Consider the following 16,464-nt stretch of genomic DNA (forward strand, 5'->3'; position numbering starts at 1 on the left):
GGGCACTGGGCCTTTCTCTGGTTTCCAGTTGTCCAACGCTGTTTCTGGGTGTAAGTTTGGGGGACCCCAAAACGAGGTGAGGGCGCTGGGCTTCAGCGAGCTGGGGTGAAACCCCGGAGCTCTTCCAAACTCTGGCTGACGGGTGGTGGGCACAGCGAAAGGAGTGGACCAAGCAGAGCCAGGCACTCCGGCACCTCCCAGCGGCCCCGCCCCTCCCTCAGGCCCCACCCTGCCGACTAGGCCACGCCTACCCACCCCGATCAGTCCTGCCTCTGGCCTCCGGGAGCCCGAAGACCTCGCCGCCGCCATCTTTGTTAGGGGCAGCTGGGCCTGGGGTCTGGACATGCCCAAGTCATGCGCAGCCCGGCAGTGTTGCAACCGCTACAGCAACCGCAGGAAGCAGCTCACCTTCCACCGGTGAGGGGCAGGGACACCGGGGGTCCAGGGGCCTGGCTGCTGGGCCCGCCTCGCCCGGGCCAGTGGGCCGCGGACCACACTGAGCCTGAGGCCTGGGGCGCTGGGTGGACTGGGACACCAGAGTCGCTGCCCCACTGCCTTGGAGGCAGGGTGGCGTGCGGCCTGGGGACTGGCGCGGTCAAGGGCCCGGGACCCCGCACTGCGTCGGCAAGGGCTCATCGGAATGCGGTCGGAGCGCCGGGCGCACAGCCTCGCGCCAACCTGTCGCAGAAGGCCGAGAAGGGGCTTGATGCGAGCTCAGGTCTATCCAGGAGGTACCTCCGCAGCCCTTGGCACCCTCTGCAGTCATTTGGACGGTGGTACTCTCCAAGTCCTGGGGACTTGATGCCGCTCACAACCGCGGCCCGGAATAGGTGTTCACTATGAAGCTGGTGCCGCCTTAGTTCGCGGTGCGTCCTGCCCATGCAGAGCCACGAGCAGGCTGCGCATCCGGAAGGAGGAAGGCTGCAGGGCGGGCGTGAGAACGTCCTGGGGATGTGTGTGTGTGTGTGGGGGTGGGGGGGACGCTGACTTGGCGGGAGTCTGTGGTGGGGGTGGGGGTAGGGTGGTGGCGGAGCCCTGGGAGGGGCCTGGCCCTTGAACAGGTAGGTCCCTGCCAGAGACCCGTCCTCACGCCCCCGTTTGTGTTCCTTTAGAGCTGGGCTCCAAAGGGCTGCTGCACTTGTCTCCACTTCTATTAACATTTTCTATTTCAAAGTAAATGCTTTTCTTGAAATACAGCACATACGGAAAAGTGCACAAATCGCAAGTACACAGCTCAACCAACTTAACAAAGTGAACGAACGCCCGGGACTGTGGGGAATTAGCCCATCACCAGCCCCCAGGAGGCCCCCAAAGGCGCCCCCTTCTTGTCCTTCATCTTCCCACATCCCCTAGGGTAACCCTAGGACATCTCTCGGCCTCTTCCTTTGTCACAGTGTCCCTTCTCAGCCTCCTTCGCTGGATCCTCCTCGTTCCAACACTAGATGCGGGAGCACTTTGGGGCGGGGGCCATGGCATGCGCCATCCCTGCCCACACTGTTCCGCAGGGCACCGGCTGCACCCAGGACTTTACTGCCCCTGATGCGGGATAGCTCCCCAACATGGCTGTCTCCAGGGATGTGTGTCCACCTGCCACCCAATCCAGCATGTGGATGTCTAAAAGGCACCTCGTATTTAACATCTAACATGTAAAACCGAAGTTCCCAGGCCCCAGAGCTGCCCCTCCTACCGCCTCCTTCCATTTTAATACGTGACACTTCTCTGTTTCATGGCCCCCAGGCAGCCCTTATTGCACGGCTTTTGAAATACATCCCAGATCTGCCCACTCATTCCCTTCTCCTGCTGACACTCCAGCACCTGTACCTTCCTGCAGCAGCCAGAGTGGGCTCGGTTGTTTCTCCCCACCTCCCTACCCCTGTGCGGAGCCTCCAGGGACCCCACCCATGTGCCTGAGACTCATGTCCTTCCGTCCCTACTCCTCCTCTTGCTCTGTTTCAGCTGAAACCTGCCTCGATCACTACTCTGTCACTTAATCTCCCTTTCTTTTTTAGCCTTTTTAAAATTTATTGATTTTTTCAGAGAGAGAGAAAGATGGGGAGGGGGAGGGAGGAAGGAAGAGAGAGAGAGAAGCATTGATTTGTTGTTCCATGCATCCGTGCATTCACTGGTTGATTACTGTATGCGCCCTGACTGGGGACTTGAACCCGCAACCTTGGTGTATTGGGACGTCGCTCTAACCAACTGAGCTGCTGGGCCAGGGCTGCTCTTTCTTCTGGTACCCGAAGGCTTACACTCCCACTCAGCGACAGCTCACAGGTGGCCTTCCCTGACCACATCCTACTCTTCATTCCTACACAGTCTCCATCTGTCTGGCTTGCTGTCCGTCTGTCCTGTCTAGAATATGGGTTTGACAAGGGTGGGGCTATCTTACTCCCACCCCTCAGCACCCTGAACAGGCCCTGTACCTGGTGGGCTCCTGAGGGGACGAGTGAAGGCTTACTTGGTACATGCAGCTTTGGAAACAGCTCTTAGGACACGCTTGTGGTCTCGTTTCCTACTAAGGATGCCTTCCTTCCAGAAGTTGGATGCGGTTTAACAGAGAGAGGTTCCTGGATTTCCCAAGTTGTCCAGAACACCGTGTGATGGTGTGAAAATGCCGGGAAGCTCTGAAGTGCTGAATTCAGCCTTAATCACTCTTGCACACTCTTTCCTTGCCCCTCAGGTTCCCGTTTAGCCGGCCCGAGCTCCTGAAGGAATGGGTGCTGAACATCGGTCGGGGCAACTTTGAGCCCAAGCAGCATACGGTCATCTGCTCAGAGCACTTCCGCCCCGAGTGCTTCAGTGCCTTTGGGAACCGCAAGAACCTGAAGCACAACGCTGTGCCCACGGTGTTTGCCTTCCAGGACGCCGCGCAGGTGAACACACTTCGGCCTTTTCTCTGCAGAGCCTGCCCACTTGGATCCACCCAGTGGTGGTGGGGGGGGGGCAGGGGGGGCGCTGGCAGGGACTGCAAGGGTGGAGACTAAGGCTGCAGCGAGGGCAGCACGTCCAGCCCCAGGTCGGAGCCCAACCAGCCCTGCTGGCCATGACCTTCATTTTAGGGGATCCCCAACGGTAAAGCTGATTTAGAATGAGTCACGCTTCACAACTGGGTGCTGTTGAAGCAGCAACTGCTGAGTGTGGCAAGAGCCCGGTCCTTCCCGTGGCACACTTTTGCCGGGTCTCACGTGGGCTCGAGGCCGCGCAGTGATGGCTTCCCAGCAGAAGGCAGCCGCTGAGCCTCTTTTAGACCTCATCCTCCTCCAGGGAGTCAGCCAGGGCTCGGACACCTCTGATCGAGAAGCCAGAGGCTGTGCCACTGCCATTCAGCATGCCTCTGCTCAGGTCCTACTGTGTGCCACATGTGCTGGCTGAGAGCTCTGTCCAACCCAGAAGGACGATGCAGGTGGAGCGCTGGAGGGAGGGTGCAGACAGCATGGACAGGCCTGCAGCGGGGAGGGCTTTGGGTGCAGTCAGGAGCAGCGAGGGCTCTGGCTGCTTGCAGGGTTGCTGAGGGCGACTGGCTTGGAGCGGCTGCTGGTCTTTGGGAGAGCTCAGTGAGGGGGGGGGTGTGGCTTCAGAAGGCTCCATTTGGCTGGAAGCTGTTCAGGGGCCCCTGCGATGGCACAGGTGAGTGCAGTTATGGCTGCCCGAGCTACAGGTGAGTCAGTGATGAGAGGACTCCGTGGAAGGATTTTGCAGATCCTGTGGGCTGAGGGGGCGGAGGCCAGGGAGGGAGCTCGCCTAACCCCTGGGGACCAGGGCTGCCCGATTCCCAGGCGTTTGGCCCTGTGCATGTTGAATCTGATGTCCAGGTGGAGTGGGCATGGAGTGGATGTGTCTTGGTGGGGTAGGGTGTGCAGCTCACGGACCACGGGTTGCTAAAGCCATGAGGGGGGATTATATTGAATTTCGTAAATCTTAGAGGTGTACAGAGTCCCGAAGTGTGGGCCCCATGGGGGCACCCGCTTGAACCTAGAAGGCAAAGAAGTGGTGGGACAGAAGGCAGGTGGACACCTGCTGCGAGTTTGATTTTATTGGGAAGGAGAGAAGAGGGAGCCGGTGGGACCAGGAGTCCCAGGCTGTGGGAGGAACAGGTGCCAGCTGTGAGCAAACCTGCGTGGCCTCTGCCCGCCATCTCTCCTTTTCCTAGTGATCTCTCCCAGAGGTCCGCACGCGGGTGGCTGACCGCCTTTTCCAGGTCCACGTTCATGTTCATGATTCTGCAGAAGGGCCCGTTCCTCCCTCTCCTGCCTGCCGGGCTTTCTAGCACCTGCCCCCACCTGCCATAGTGTGCTTCCTGTTCTTGGTTTCCTTCCCGCCAGCGGCCTCGAGGGCAGGGGCTTCTGTCACTGCCTCGGTCCCGATGCCAGGACACTGCCTGGTGCAGTCCGGGCTTGTCGGCGGTTTCCGGTACTGCGGAAGGCTGCTTATTTTTATTTATACCTATGTAAAATTTTACTGTGGGAGGAACGCCGGCATGAGACCTACCCTCAACATTAAAAAAAGATTTTATATATTTTTAGAGGGGAAGACAGGGATAAACATTGGTTGCCTCTCATACGCCCTCTACTGGGGACCTGGCCCACAACTCAGGCGTGTGTCCTGACTGGGACTCAAAGCAACGACCTTTTGGTTCGCAGGCCGGCACTCGATCCACTGAGCCGAGCTCCCCTTCGAACGCACAGTACAGTGCTTTGAGCTGCAGGCATGATGTGCAACGGGGCTCTCGAGGGTCACCGCTGTGCTTAATTGAAACTTCGTGCCCACGGTTAGCGACTCCCCCCAGCACTCCCGCAGCGCATGTGTGTTAACACAGTAGTTTGATCACCTCGGTGCGTTGGGGGCAGTGCTTGTCCCAGAAGGTTACAGTCAGCCCCTGGGGAGCACTTCTGGTCTGTGCCTTAGTGCCTGGGGGCAGCGGGCTCTGAGTCGGATGTTTTCTACTGCACAGCTGCCGCTGTGAGCAAAACCTCCATCTACGAGAATGCCAGGCCCTGGGTGACGTTACAAATTACGTCCTTTGGCCCAAGCTTTGGGACCATCTTTGGTGAGAAGATAGCAGTGGGTGGAGGTGGAGCTGGGTCGGGTTTCAGGCCCAGTTAAACTGGATAAACCTGGGCTGAGAATGGGGCTGAGCGTGAGGCTCGGAGCCTGGAGTGAGGCTCTTGGGGCACAGGTCTCTCTCGTACCCCGACTGGGCCAAACCTTGGGCTGTCCATCCACAGCAGCTCCGTGTTTCTTGCAGCTGGTGAGGGAGGACACAGACCCGGCCAGTGAGGGGGGAAATGCTGACTCTGAGAAGGAGAAGGTGAGTCTGTGCTGTGGTCAGTGTGCGCTGGGGGCCAGTCTGTGCTGTGGTCAGTCTGCACTGCAGCCGTGCCCTGCGTTTCCAGGTTCTCCCTGAGGAGGGGGCCAGGGAGCACGGCCCAGGGAGGAAGACTGATTCTGCTCTTGAAGTGCTGCAGCTGCCCCCCAGTGCTGGAGCCCCTGTAGGACAGGTAAGCCCAGGCACCAAGGTGGCACGTGGCAGGTTGGTCTTCACAGGGGGGATCTGCCTCAAAGGAAAACCAGTCCCCAAACCACAGGCACCACAGAGTGTGGCCCCGACTGCAGGCTTTCCCAGTAAGAGCCAGTTTGGGCAGACATAGGTCAGGTGAGCTGCAAGCAGGGACCCTGGGGCCTTCCCACCTGTCCTTCCAGGGAAGAGCTTTGCCTGTGGCACTGCATACCTTCCACTCTCCTTCTGCAGGCCCCGCCCCCAAGACCAGAAGCGGCTGAGACCCCTGCGCAGCGAGCCGGCCCCCCACATCCGTCCGACCACAGCTACGCCCTTTTGGACTTAGACGCCTTGAAAAAGAAACTCTTTGTGGCGCTGAAGGAAAATGAAAAGCTGCGGAAGCGCTTGAAGGCCCAGAGGCTGGTGATGCGGAGGATGTGCAGCCGCCTGCGAGCCCTGCGAGCCAGGCGTTTGGGCCCCCAGGCTACGCCACGTCCAGAGCCACAGAGCTGAGCCAGGGCTCCGGGCTTTCTCGTCCACGGCCCCAGAGATGCGGCCGCAGTTTTGGGGCTCTGGCTGTGAACTCTCCTGTCCTGCTGCTGACACTGAGTGGCAGAGAGGCATGGCAGGCCAGGACCCTGGCGAGGAGCCCAGCACGGCCTCAGGTGAAGCTTGTTGGCATCAGGCCATGAGGGGCTGGGGCTATGAGTGTGAGAAGCCCCTGGTTGTCCAGGGAGTGACAGCCCCAGCTGTCTTCTCCACCAGCCAGCATCCTTGGAACCACAGCTGCTGGACCAGAGCGGCAGACATTCCCCCAGTGGGGCAGCTGGGTCCCGAGAGGGACCAGATGGGTGGGACGCTCCCACCCACAGCAGAGGGGGTGACAGCCGACTCTCGGGCAGCAGGAGTGGCCCCTCCATCGCCTGGACAGCCAGCTCTCTGGCTGAGACTGGCTTGTGTTCTAGGATGGCCCCTTCCTGGCCTGGTGTGATGGAACTACATAATAAAGTGTCTTTCTAACTGTAGGCCTTCCTGCTTTCTTTAAAATCAAGCATTAATTCGAGGGCATGACCACAAAGAAAAGGTGCCTTTACTTAAAAGGCACAAGCAGCCTAGCCTACGAGACGCCCGACTCTGGACTCCCCCGCGGGCCCCCGTGCAGTGCAGAGCGCTGGTGCAGCAGCTTCCAGCGAACCCCGCTGCTACACTCGGTTCAAACAGGGGAGGGGAGGGGGCGGGACGAGGCTGGGCGGGCACCTGCCTCATTTTGCTCACTCCTGACACTGCACAGATGCACTGAAACACGGTCCCCGGCTTTCAGGAAAGGTTTATTGTGGTGAGAGTGCCTCCTGTACAGTCCATTTCAGAGCGGAGGGGACAGGGCTATGTCCGCGGCCAGACTCGTTAGCACAATGCTAACTGCACGGTGCGCGTTCAGGGCAGCAGCTCAGAGAACTTCTTACACTACCACATTGTAAGAAGAGAGAAATATTACAGGACAGGACCACCTGAGCTGCTTTTAAAACCTGGAGGGAGGGGTCATGAGTGATTCCACTGGCACCAGCATCAGGGTGAAGCCCGCCGGGGGCTGTCAGAACCACTGCTCGCCAGTCTCTGCTTACTGTAGCTGACACCCTGGGCTGGTTGGGAGTATCCCGGCTCCCAAAATATCCTGCAACCACTAGAGATCAATGAAGGAAGGTCTTCAGTGCGGCCAGGTGTGGGGAGCCGCAGTGCCACCTGCTGGCTGCAAGTGAGCACAGCACTGGGCCAGGCGTGTGGCTGTCTCAGGTCAGTGCCCTCCTGGGCCCCCTCCGTACTTCCGTTTCTGCTCTGACCCCCTTCATCCCAGCACTGCACTGTGATGTGCGGCACAGGTGGGCCAAGCCCAGCCGTGTGGGGCATGGTGAGAAGGGAGGACACCTGCCTCTTCCCACAAGGACGGGGTCCTGGAAGGAAGTGCCCTGTGACAGGGATGGTCCTGGGAACCACAGTTACAACTCTCTGCCCTAAGCCAGGTGCCAGTGGAATGATTTGAGAAGTTCTGGGAGGGAAAAAAGGACTAATTTCCAAAATCATTCGTTGTCAGATAAAAGGCAGATTTATAAACCCACACTGCTCTCCACACCTCATCAGGAAAGGGCGGTTTTCGGGAAGCTGACCACACGTGCTCACTTGGCCGGAGACCTCCGTTCTTTCCTTCCTTCCCACGTGCAGTGCAGGTCTCTGGGGAGCAGCTCCCGGTCCTACGTGTGAGGGCAGGACGTTCCACAAGGACCCCAGGCCAGACCAGGAACTGCAGGGTGGCTGTGGCCGGCATGTGCTGAAGACCCCGGGGAGGGAACCCGAGGCGTCTGGGGGCCGGGGCCCTTCCCTCGGGGACATGATCCTTGGGGACAGACTCGGCTGTGCTGAGGTCCTGGTCCTGGGGGGCTGCTGCACTCCGACCTCCAGCACCCAGGGAAGCGGGCTGTCTCTGTCCCTTCACATAATTGATTTGGTACCACCTTCTACAGGAATAATATAAAATAAACACATCTTATGTCTGGGTTTTTTCCCTGCTTCCAAATTTGTAGACTCCCAGGAAAAGATTTTTTGCAGCCTCTTTTAATCTGGTTTCTAAAGCAGCTTATCCATCTGTATCAATCCTGTGGGCTGTAAAAGAAAAGACAGACTCAGTGGGGTTCGGCCATCAGGGGACCAGAGGCTGCTGGCCCGTGGGTGGCTCTGGAGCATTAAGGAGCAGCTGAGGTGGCTTCGTACCCCGCCACCGGAGCTGCACCCCTCAGGGCAGCACACCAGGGGCCTGAGCAAGTCCCAGACATGACTGCTCCCAGGCAGGTGGCAGTCCACACCAATGTCCCTGCTCCTGGCCAGTGGCTCAGGGTCTCTCCCAGTCCCTGCACCCGGCAGCTGACCTCGGAGGGCAGCTACTCACACTGCTTTGGTATCCTGAGCGCCTCGCCGTCCTGCGCCATCACCTGGTGCAGGACGCCCCGGAACTGGTAGAGCACCTTCAGGTTCTTCTCCTCCCCCACGCAGGGGTCGTAGAACCCGGGCAGCCCCGCCTGCAACAGACGGATTCTGACTCGAAACGGGACTCGAGGGGCTGCTTCCGCAGCACGGCCAGCGTCTGCTGACACAGGCAGGTGCAGCGCCCTGTGCGGGGCCTTGACTTTCCCTCGGAAGCAGCACGCTTTGCCATTTGAGAAAGAAATGAGAATTTGAAAAAGGGGCCTATTTAGTCCTAGACTTCCCTCTCAAAAGACCCCCTCCCAGTGCACCCCCATCTTCACGGAAGCCCCACCAAGATGGAGACACTGCAAGGCTTCCCGGGGAGCCAGGTGCTGCTGGCCCCGAGCGAGTGTGCACTTTAATCTGAGGCTGACATCCATGCCCCAGGCTCCAGCGTAAGCCTTGGATGTGCTAGGCCACCTCGAACACCTGGAACAAGGTGAGAAGCAAGCGGTAGGTGTGCTCCACGAAGGCAGGATGTGTGTTTGTTTGCTGCTGTAACTGGCACATAGTAGGTGCTTAATAAATACTTGTGATGACCGAGTAAGTGATGTGTGGAGCAAACTGCTCCAGTGTGGACATCACTGAGGTGTCGGGCAGCAACCCGCACGGCGCATGCTAGCAGCCTGGGGGGTTCCACTGCAATGACATGTCCGTTCCAAGGGACCCGCTGTCCCCAGAAGCCTCGCCCGTCCGACCCCGTGGGGACGGGGCGCCGTACCTTGGAGGCCTCTGTGAGGATGAGCTTCGAGTCCTTCACCAGGCACTGCAGGGGCACTGTCACGTCGATCACCTTCACCTTCTCGCTCTTCTTGCTCTTGTCATTGACAAACTTCCCGTACCAGGCGTTGACGATGATGAGGCCTGCAGATGGCTCTGTCAGCAGGGACGGGCTCTGCTGGCACCCTCTGCCCCTGGCCCCCTGCCGTTGGACTGCAGGAACACCGTGCCCCGTGGAGACCCCCACACCCACCCTTTCCCAGAAGAGGCCATGCCTTCTCACCCATTCTGGATTCTTCTGCCTCGATGATCCTTCGGACAGATTCCTGCATCAACCGAACCTGCGAAGAAGGCCAGTGGCCATGAGGGCCCTTGCTGGGCTCTGCCTGGCTGCTCGGAGCCAAAGCGGTGTGCCTGGTGTCACTGCAGCCCTCCGCAAAGGACCCGACAGTGCCTGTCATTTATCCCACATGTCTCCGTTCTGCCGCGCAGAGACAATTCACTTAAGGGAAAGAAAAAGAGGACAACACCCAGCACTATTTTTTAGAGAGAGGGAAGGGAAACATTGATGTGAGAGAGGAACATCGATCGGCTGCCTTTTGTATGTGCCCTGAATGGGGACTGAACCTGTAACCCAGGCATGTGCCCTGACCGGGAATCGAACCCCCACCGTTCGGTTTGCAGGACGATGCCCAACCCACTGACCCTCATGGGCCAGGGCCCCACCACTTTCGACACAACCTTGCTATGCCTCGTGAGGTTCGCTGAGTCTCTAGAACCGGGACTGATGTCCCAGCGTAGCATGCCAGTGGCAACGTAAAGACCACAGTGACCAGTGCAGCCGCCGGGGAACACGTCTGAGCGAGGACGAGGCCTGGAGTGACAAGTGCGTCCCGGAGCAGTGTGTGCTCTGCACAAGGCGGGCGCTCGGAGACCCATGCAGAGCATGGGACGCCCAGGTGACCCAACGCAACACTTACCGCCGCTTCTGCCTCTTGCTTCTTCTGCAGGATGTCGGTGGCTGTGCTTTCCCTTTGCTTTTCCAGTTCCCTTGTGTGAGAAAAAGTCGCACGTTAGCATGGTCTTACGCTCGTTGGCCCTGTGGCCAACAAACAGTCTGTGGGTCTGACTGCATCCCTGGATCTAGAACTTCAAAAAGTATTTCCCGCTCTCAGGCAAACCTGTTTGCCACAGGCCTGTGTAGCTGTCCCTTTGTCCCTAAAGGGCTCTCCCTATCTCCTCAATGCAGCGCCCGGGAAGCCACTGCCAGTCCCTTTGGAGAGAAGCCCCCACTGACAGAGCTCCCAGGGAGGTGGGAGGTCAGGAGAAGAGGAGAGACTCTGGGAGGTGCCACCCGCCTTCTGGGATTATCACGGAGTCTTCCAGGAAGGCCACACCCATGAGGCTTGAGATACATAGAAACACTTTCCCCTCGGGAAAGCACAGGGACCCAGCAGCACACACCTTCCCATGGGAAGACTCAAGGCAGCACACCCTTTGTTTCAAGCCTCAAGCCTCCTGGGCAATTAGGACCCTGAACTCCCTGGATTAGGAGGCGGGGTGTGGGGGGTGGGCCCACACCAGAGGCTCATTCCTTCCCGCAGAATCCCTAGACTCAGCGATATCCAACCCTTTTCACCTCATGGCACACAATTACTAAAATTCTGTGGCACACCAAGAAATAAGTACTTTTTGCTGGCTTGACAAAGAAAAGAGGTGTAACTTTGATTCATTCACACTGGACAGACGTTGCCGTGTCGGCTGCTGTCATTTTTTGGCTTTTGTGACAGGCTGAGGGGAAAGAGGTCGTGCCCCTCGCTGCCCGGTCAGGTGTGGCGCGTTTTACCAACGCTCGTGGCGCACTGGGTGGAAATGGCTGCCCAGGCCCCGAGATTTATGAAATTCGCTCACTATGCCGTGCTGGGCCACCCACAGAAACTATGTAAGTTCATTTCCACGTCGTCTACGACACGGTGAGCACACGCCCCTATGTCGAACTCAGAGCCTGTTTCTCTTGAATTCAGTGCCAGGAAAACGAATGGTTAGTACGAGGGAAAAAAACCCAACTTTTTCTCTGTTGTGGTCCCGGTTTCAAGTCTCAGCAGTTTTGTGAACTTAACCTGACCCTTCCTGAGGGCAGGGCCGGGTGACAAATGTCGGGGAGAGCGGCACCTCTGCTCTGACAGGAGCGCCCACTGGGCACGCTTCCTGTGCACTACCTAGTGGTGTTTTCCTGATACCCCACAGGGGGCTTCTGTTGTCTCCGTCTCCACCTGAGAGACGAGGACGCCGAGACACGGAGGCGGTCGGTGCCGCCCGTGCCCCGTGTTGGGCTCACCTCTCCTTCTGAGCCCGGAGGTATGGCTTGATGATGAGGCGGTGCATCGCAAAGTAGACCACGAGGGGCCCCACGGTGGCGTAGAACACGGCGCTGGGGAGAAGCTGGTCCGTCAGGTGGATGGGGAAGAAGTACGTCTGACTGGCCCTGTTCAACCTGAAAACCAAACCAAACCAAACCATCCAAGACGAGGCAGGTTTGCAGGGAAGGGTGGCGGGTCTCCACCCAGGAAGGGAGCCTCTCAGACACACAGAACGCCAGCTGGAAGGAGCCCCGACGCCGGCCTGCTCAGGGCCCACCCCCTATGCTGGTCCCCGTTCCGAAGTTTAGCTGCTGCGTTTGATGTATGTGACAGAAGGCAGGCCCCAGTCCTGCTGACCTCTAAGGGCAAAGCAACAGACTAACGCCTGACCAGAGCCAATGTGGCCTTAGAAGACAGGCGGGGACGCTCCTCCAGGGGTCCAGGAGACAGTCACGTCTCGATCCTCAGCTGATCTGTTCGAAGGAAGCGTGTGAGGACACCACACTCAGAACTGCAGGCTCAACAGCTGACGGGCGCTACGGCTTTCTGGCTAGACCATCATCCTCACTTTTACCTGCGGTCGTGCCTGACCATAGCTGAGATTTCATAAAAGGCGTACAGAGAGCTGTCTGATTTTCTGCATTCTAATCCCTTCCTGCCCCTCCCAAACCGGGCCACTAACTAGGCCTAGTGCCCTGTGACTCAGTGTCTGTTTTAAATGCTTCTCCAATACCGATGTCATGGGACATGATCTGGATGGCGTTCCTGTCCCCAGAACAATCCCCTTGCCAACCGCGTGGTGCCTGTGGGCATGGTTACTGGCTCCGTCTTCCTTGCCTGTGACCAGCTGCTCAGGGTAGAAGGGCTGGTGGTGGGCACAGTGTGAACTTTGTCTGTGACTGTGGGGTCCAGGTCTGCAAACACCAGGGCACATGCTTGTCTCAATGAAGAAGGTGTCATCTTCCCCTTGACCCCCAACAGCCTTGCCACTTGGCACAGCTCCCAGTAGGCACTGCCGATCTGGCTGACAATGGACGGAGAAGACTGCCCACATGGCTACGGGTCAGCGGGCGCAAGCAACAGGAGTAGACACCGGGCCCCAGGAACGGTCCCCAATAAGCTCAGAGTGGAGGTAAGGAACACACTCTACTCTCCAATCTCAGCTGATCCTGGTGACCTGCCTCGACTCTCATCTCCAAAACTCTGCTTCCTCTCTCTCCCTGGGGTCTGGGCACAGCCGCAGGCACCAGGCTGTGTGCAGGCCCCAGAGCACAGGTGTAGGCGGGTGCAATGGAGAATAATAAATAGGGAACCAGAAGAGGGACTGTCTGTGGCAAGGTGAGGGATGGTCTTGGCAGTTTGGTGACACCTGAGCAGAGACCTGAGGGGTCCCAGGGATCAACCACGTAGTTATCTGGGAACCGAGGAACTACAGATGCTGAGTACAGTCAGTTGTGTGTCCCAGATGCAGTGTGGAGGCCAGCCTGGCGGGAGCACAGGGTGCAGAGGAGGAGAGGAGCTCAGAAGGACAGCGAGGGGCCAGGTCGCACAGGGTTCCGAAGGATGCCCTGCGCTGAGGCAGGCCCCGCGGGCTTTAGCAGAAGGCTGACATAAGCTTACTTTCATTTTAATGAGACCCTGCCTGTGCGGGAGACCAGTGAGGACACGGCGGCAATTCAGACACAGGCAGGTGTGGCGGTGGGGCTGTGACTTCTCAGGCTATGTGGTCAGAGGCATTCAAGGCAGAGCGTGGGAAAAGCATGGTCAAGGCTAACTCCGAGGGCTGGAACAGAACACTGGCAGGATGGGGTCGCCCTTGCTGAGGGAAAGACCTTGGGCACACCAGGTTGTGCAAGGCGTGTCCGAGAGACGGGGAAGGAAGTCGGACATATGCGCTGGAGGTCAGGCACGGGGACGGCCCACTGAGACTCAAATGTGAGCCATCAGTGCGTGAAGGCATCGAAAGCCACAGGCTGAGGCTCGGTGACACCCCTTGGAGAGTGAGCCTGGACAGACAAGGACGGGAAGGACCTGGGGCAGAGGGCGACCTGACCCTGCCTGTGCCACTAAGGATGCTGGGTACACGGGTGGCGCGGTGAGCCGTGTCACTGAGTGGGCATGTGGAGCCAGCACTGGGCTGGGTCCAGGGCCATCAGGACGCAGAGGGCAGTGGGATACACAAGGTGGGTGGAAGATGGCGGGGGAGCAGACCTCACTAATGGAAGGTGAGGCCAATGGGTTCCTTGACATTTGTTTAAATGTCCCTCTGAGGACACTGCACAGTGACACCTGCTTCATCCCTAGTGCAGGTGGAGCCCAGGCTAGTCACAAGAAGCCTGATCACCTGTGGCCACAGATCTCCAATGCAACTTACTTGACTTTGAGAGAAACGCCTTGGGGAACCCCGATGCTGACAGTCGCCCCGAGAACGCTGTGCCTGGAGATTCTCCTCTCGGCCCCATACTCCACCACCGTTCCGAAGAAGCCTGCCCTGCAGGAGCGGATGGCAGTGAGCGAGCAGGGCCCTCAGCCCCCATGCTTGGGCACAGTCATTCAGAATGGCACTGGGTCCACCACTGCCTTCTGCCTGGCCCTCCCTGCCACCCATGGCCTGCGAACAGAACAAAGCCAGGACCCCAATGGTCCCTTTCATCCTCTGGACCCTGAGTCCTGTGAAGCCTGGGACTGCACAATAGTGACTCCCGCAGCCCCTTGCGGGAGGTGCTTGAGAAATGTCACACAGACAGATGAACATGGGCAGGCATCTTCCACCAACCGGCTCCACCACTAGAAACCCCCATTGGCATGCTCCCCGCTGAGCCAGGCCAGGACTTACTTAAGGGACCCTTTCACGCGAGTCTGGTCGTCATCCTGGAACTTGTGCTGGTAGCTGATCAGTGCAAAGGAGTGAGGGATTCCCAGCTGAGAAGACAGGGCAGGAAAACGTGGCTGGAGGCCGGGACCCTGTGGCCGATGCCCGGCCCCCAGCACACCCCGTGGCAGGCCTCTCAGGCTGGGCCATGTCCTGGCGGCCGCACAAAGTGTGTGGAAACTTACCTGCAGCTGACATTTAAACATTGGGAGACTGCACATAAAACCCAGTCTTCTGCCTTATCATGTGAAAAGTAAAAAAAGTCTGCGCCACTGGGCCCGCAATCCTCGTGCCCCTGCCGGCCAGTGGCATCTGAGCGCTCAGCTCCGCCCGGTTGCCCCCGCCCTGGTTCTGTGGGCTCCTCCCACCAGAAGATGTGAAAAAGCACGTGGCTTTAGGGTGACTGAATGCAGCTCCCTGGGAGCCTGAGAACAACGGCATGTCAACACCTGAGCGAGAGGTGGACACCTGCCCTGACACCTGCCCCACTGGGCCGGGCAGGGCGAGCAGGTGTGGCTGCACACTGACGGGGGGCGCACGCGGTCCCCACCTGCAGGGCCACAGTGAAGTGGCTGGTCTTGGTGTCCCGGACGATGCTCGTGTTCATGGCCGACTGGATGCCCCACCGCCACTGCAGGTAGCCCACCGTGTTCTTGTCCAGGTTCCGAGCCAGGACAGTGGTGAGGCCGGGCCGGATCCCGCGGGACGAGAACTGCAGAGCGCAGTTGGTCGTCACAAAGCTGGAGGGACAGACAGAAAGGGTCCTGGATGACACCTGGCTCTCGGCTGTTCCTGGCCCCGTCCTCTCTGCTAAAACCCTGCGTTCATCCTTTCCCTCCCCCCCGGGCCAGCTCCCGGCACGGAAAGCAGACCAAGCCTCTATCACAAGAGGGAGGTGAGGGTTACTTGGTGGAACTGTCCAGCAACTGCCCTGCTCGCCTGCACTCCCCACCCCACCCATTCCCACTTCAGCCGCAACCAGAGAGGCACCTGCCAGAGGGCCAGTCCTACTGCAAGTCACAATCAGTTGGGAGGTTCCCTAAACTGGCCGCACACTAGAATCACCTGCTGATCTAGAAAATGCTGCCCGTAGGCCCCTGCCCCCAGGACTCTGGCCAGAGTGTTAAAAGCTCGCCAGGTGATGAGGCGCAGCAGAGCTCGAGAACCACCAAGAGCCCGCTTGGGCCCGTGCGGCCAGGATTTCCAGGTGGGGCCCAGGCATGAAAAGGCTACCCAGGGGGTTCGGATGGACATCCACGGACTGAAGACACCTGAAAAGCTGGTACAGGAAGTCCTCAGTGTCCTTGAAAGGTCCTGTGGCTTTAAGCAACACAAAGTATGACAAAACCAACTTCCCCACAGGCTGGCTAACATCAACAGGAGTGAAGTTCCTGAGGTATCTCATTGACTAGCAGTGAAACCAGGGTCAAGGCCACAACTTCTCGATGGCACCTGTGACAGAGCTAACCATTCCCCGAAAAGGTCTCTGAAGCTGGTTTCCAGGGAGGCAGCCCCATCTTCTGGTTAAAAAGGTGTATTTCATTTCACTAACAAAGAAATTCACACCACTTGACTCAGGTGTTAAAAGTGAGCAAGGGTGCCTTCAGTCAACAGCCCAGCGGGCACTAGACCGCCCAGCCCACGTGTAGCTTCCTTCTCTTCCTAAGCTCTGGAGGTATCACTTCTGCCATTAAAATGGTAACAAGTAGGATAACGCTGATCACATTCGCTCCTCACTCAGACTTCGATAGCTTCCCATGGCCAGATGCAGGAGCTCCTCACACTCCTAAGGCCCCAACCCAACCTCGCAGGCAGTGCACCCTCGAGCTGCACCACGGCGGCTGTTTTCGGCTTTACTGGGGTCAGGGGAGCAAGCCGGAAAAGAGATAAAAGCCACCCCTAGAATTTTAAGACGGTGACACAGGGACACCTAACAAACCAAAAGAGCAGGATCCCTGCGTTTTTATCCAGCACGTCCTAGAGGGACAGACGAACTTTGG

General features: G+C 58.5%; 2 protein-coding genes across 3 annotated transcripts in view; one reads left to right on the top strand and one right to left on the bottom strand.

Annotated features, from left to right (window-relative positions):
- The first annotated feature begins 260 nt into the window (after positions 1-260).
- Positions 261-6,522, top strand: THAP3 (THAP domain containing 3). Its single transcript, XM_024554697.3, has 5 exons — positions 261-417; positions 2,681-2,873; positions 5,246-5,308; positions 5,394-5,498; positions 5,750-6,522. The coding sequence occupies exons 1-5, from the start codon at positions 344-346 to the stop codon at positions 6,008-6,010; spliced, it is 696 nt and encodes a 231-aa protein (XP_024410465.2). The 5' UTR covers positions 261-343; the 3' UTR covers positions 6,011-6,522.
- A 285-nt stretch (positions 6,523-6,807) lies between these two features.
- DNAJC11 (DnaJ heat shock protein family (Hsp40) member C11) overlaps positions 6,808-16,464 on the bottom strand; it is a 51,313-nt gene continuing 41,656 nt past the window's right edge. For both annotated transcript variants that reach the window (XM_024554177.3, XM_045190459.2), the window contains exons 8-16: positions 15,015-15,204; positions 14,429-14,514; positions 13,967-14,083; positions 11,571-11,726; positions 10,213-10,282; positions 9,516-9,573; positions 9,234-9,376; positions 8,436-8,565; positions 6,808-8,152 (exon numbers count right to left, since the gene is read on the bottom strand). In XM_024554177.3, the coding sequence (XP_024409945.2) occupies positions 8,127-8,152; positions 8,436-8,565; positions 9,234-9,376; positions 9,516-9,573; positions 10,213-10,282; positions 11,571-11,726; positions 13,967-14,083; positions 14,429-14,514; positions 15,015-15,204 (976 nt within the window). In that variant the 3' untranslated portion in view covers positions 6,808-8,126. The remainder of the gene's footprint in view (positions 8,153-8,435; positions 8,566-9,233; positions 9,377-9,515; positions 9,574-10,212; positions 10,283-11,570; positions 11,727-13,966; positions 14,084-14,428; positions 14,515-15,014; positions 15,205-16,464) is intronic.

This window comes from Desmodus rotundus, chromosome 3 (genome assembly GCF_022682495.2).
Source record: "Desmodus rotundus isolate HL8 chromosome 3, HLdesRot8A.1, whole genome shotgun sequence".
Lineage (NCBI taxonomy): Eukaryota > Metazoa > Chordata > Mammalia > Chiroptera > Phyllostomidae > Desmodus > Desmodus rotundus.

What these genes read in the sequence shown, in the direction of transcription:
- THAP3 (XM_024554697.3), top strand. Translation starts at nt 344, where the DNA reads ATGCCCAAGTCATGCGCAGCCCGGCAGTGTTGCAACCGCTACAGCAAC. An exon ending in CCTTCCAGGACGCCGCGCAG is followed by an intron (nt 2,874 to 5,245) that starts GTGAACACACTT and finishes TGTTTCTTGCAG; the next exon opens with CTGGTGAGGGAGGACACAGA. An exon ending in CTGGAGCCCCTGTAGGACAG is followed by an intron (nt 5,499 to 5,749) that starts GTAAGCCCAGGC and finishes CTCCTTCTGCAG; the next exon opens with GCCCCGCCCCCAAGACCAGA.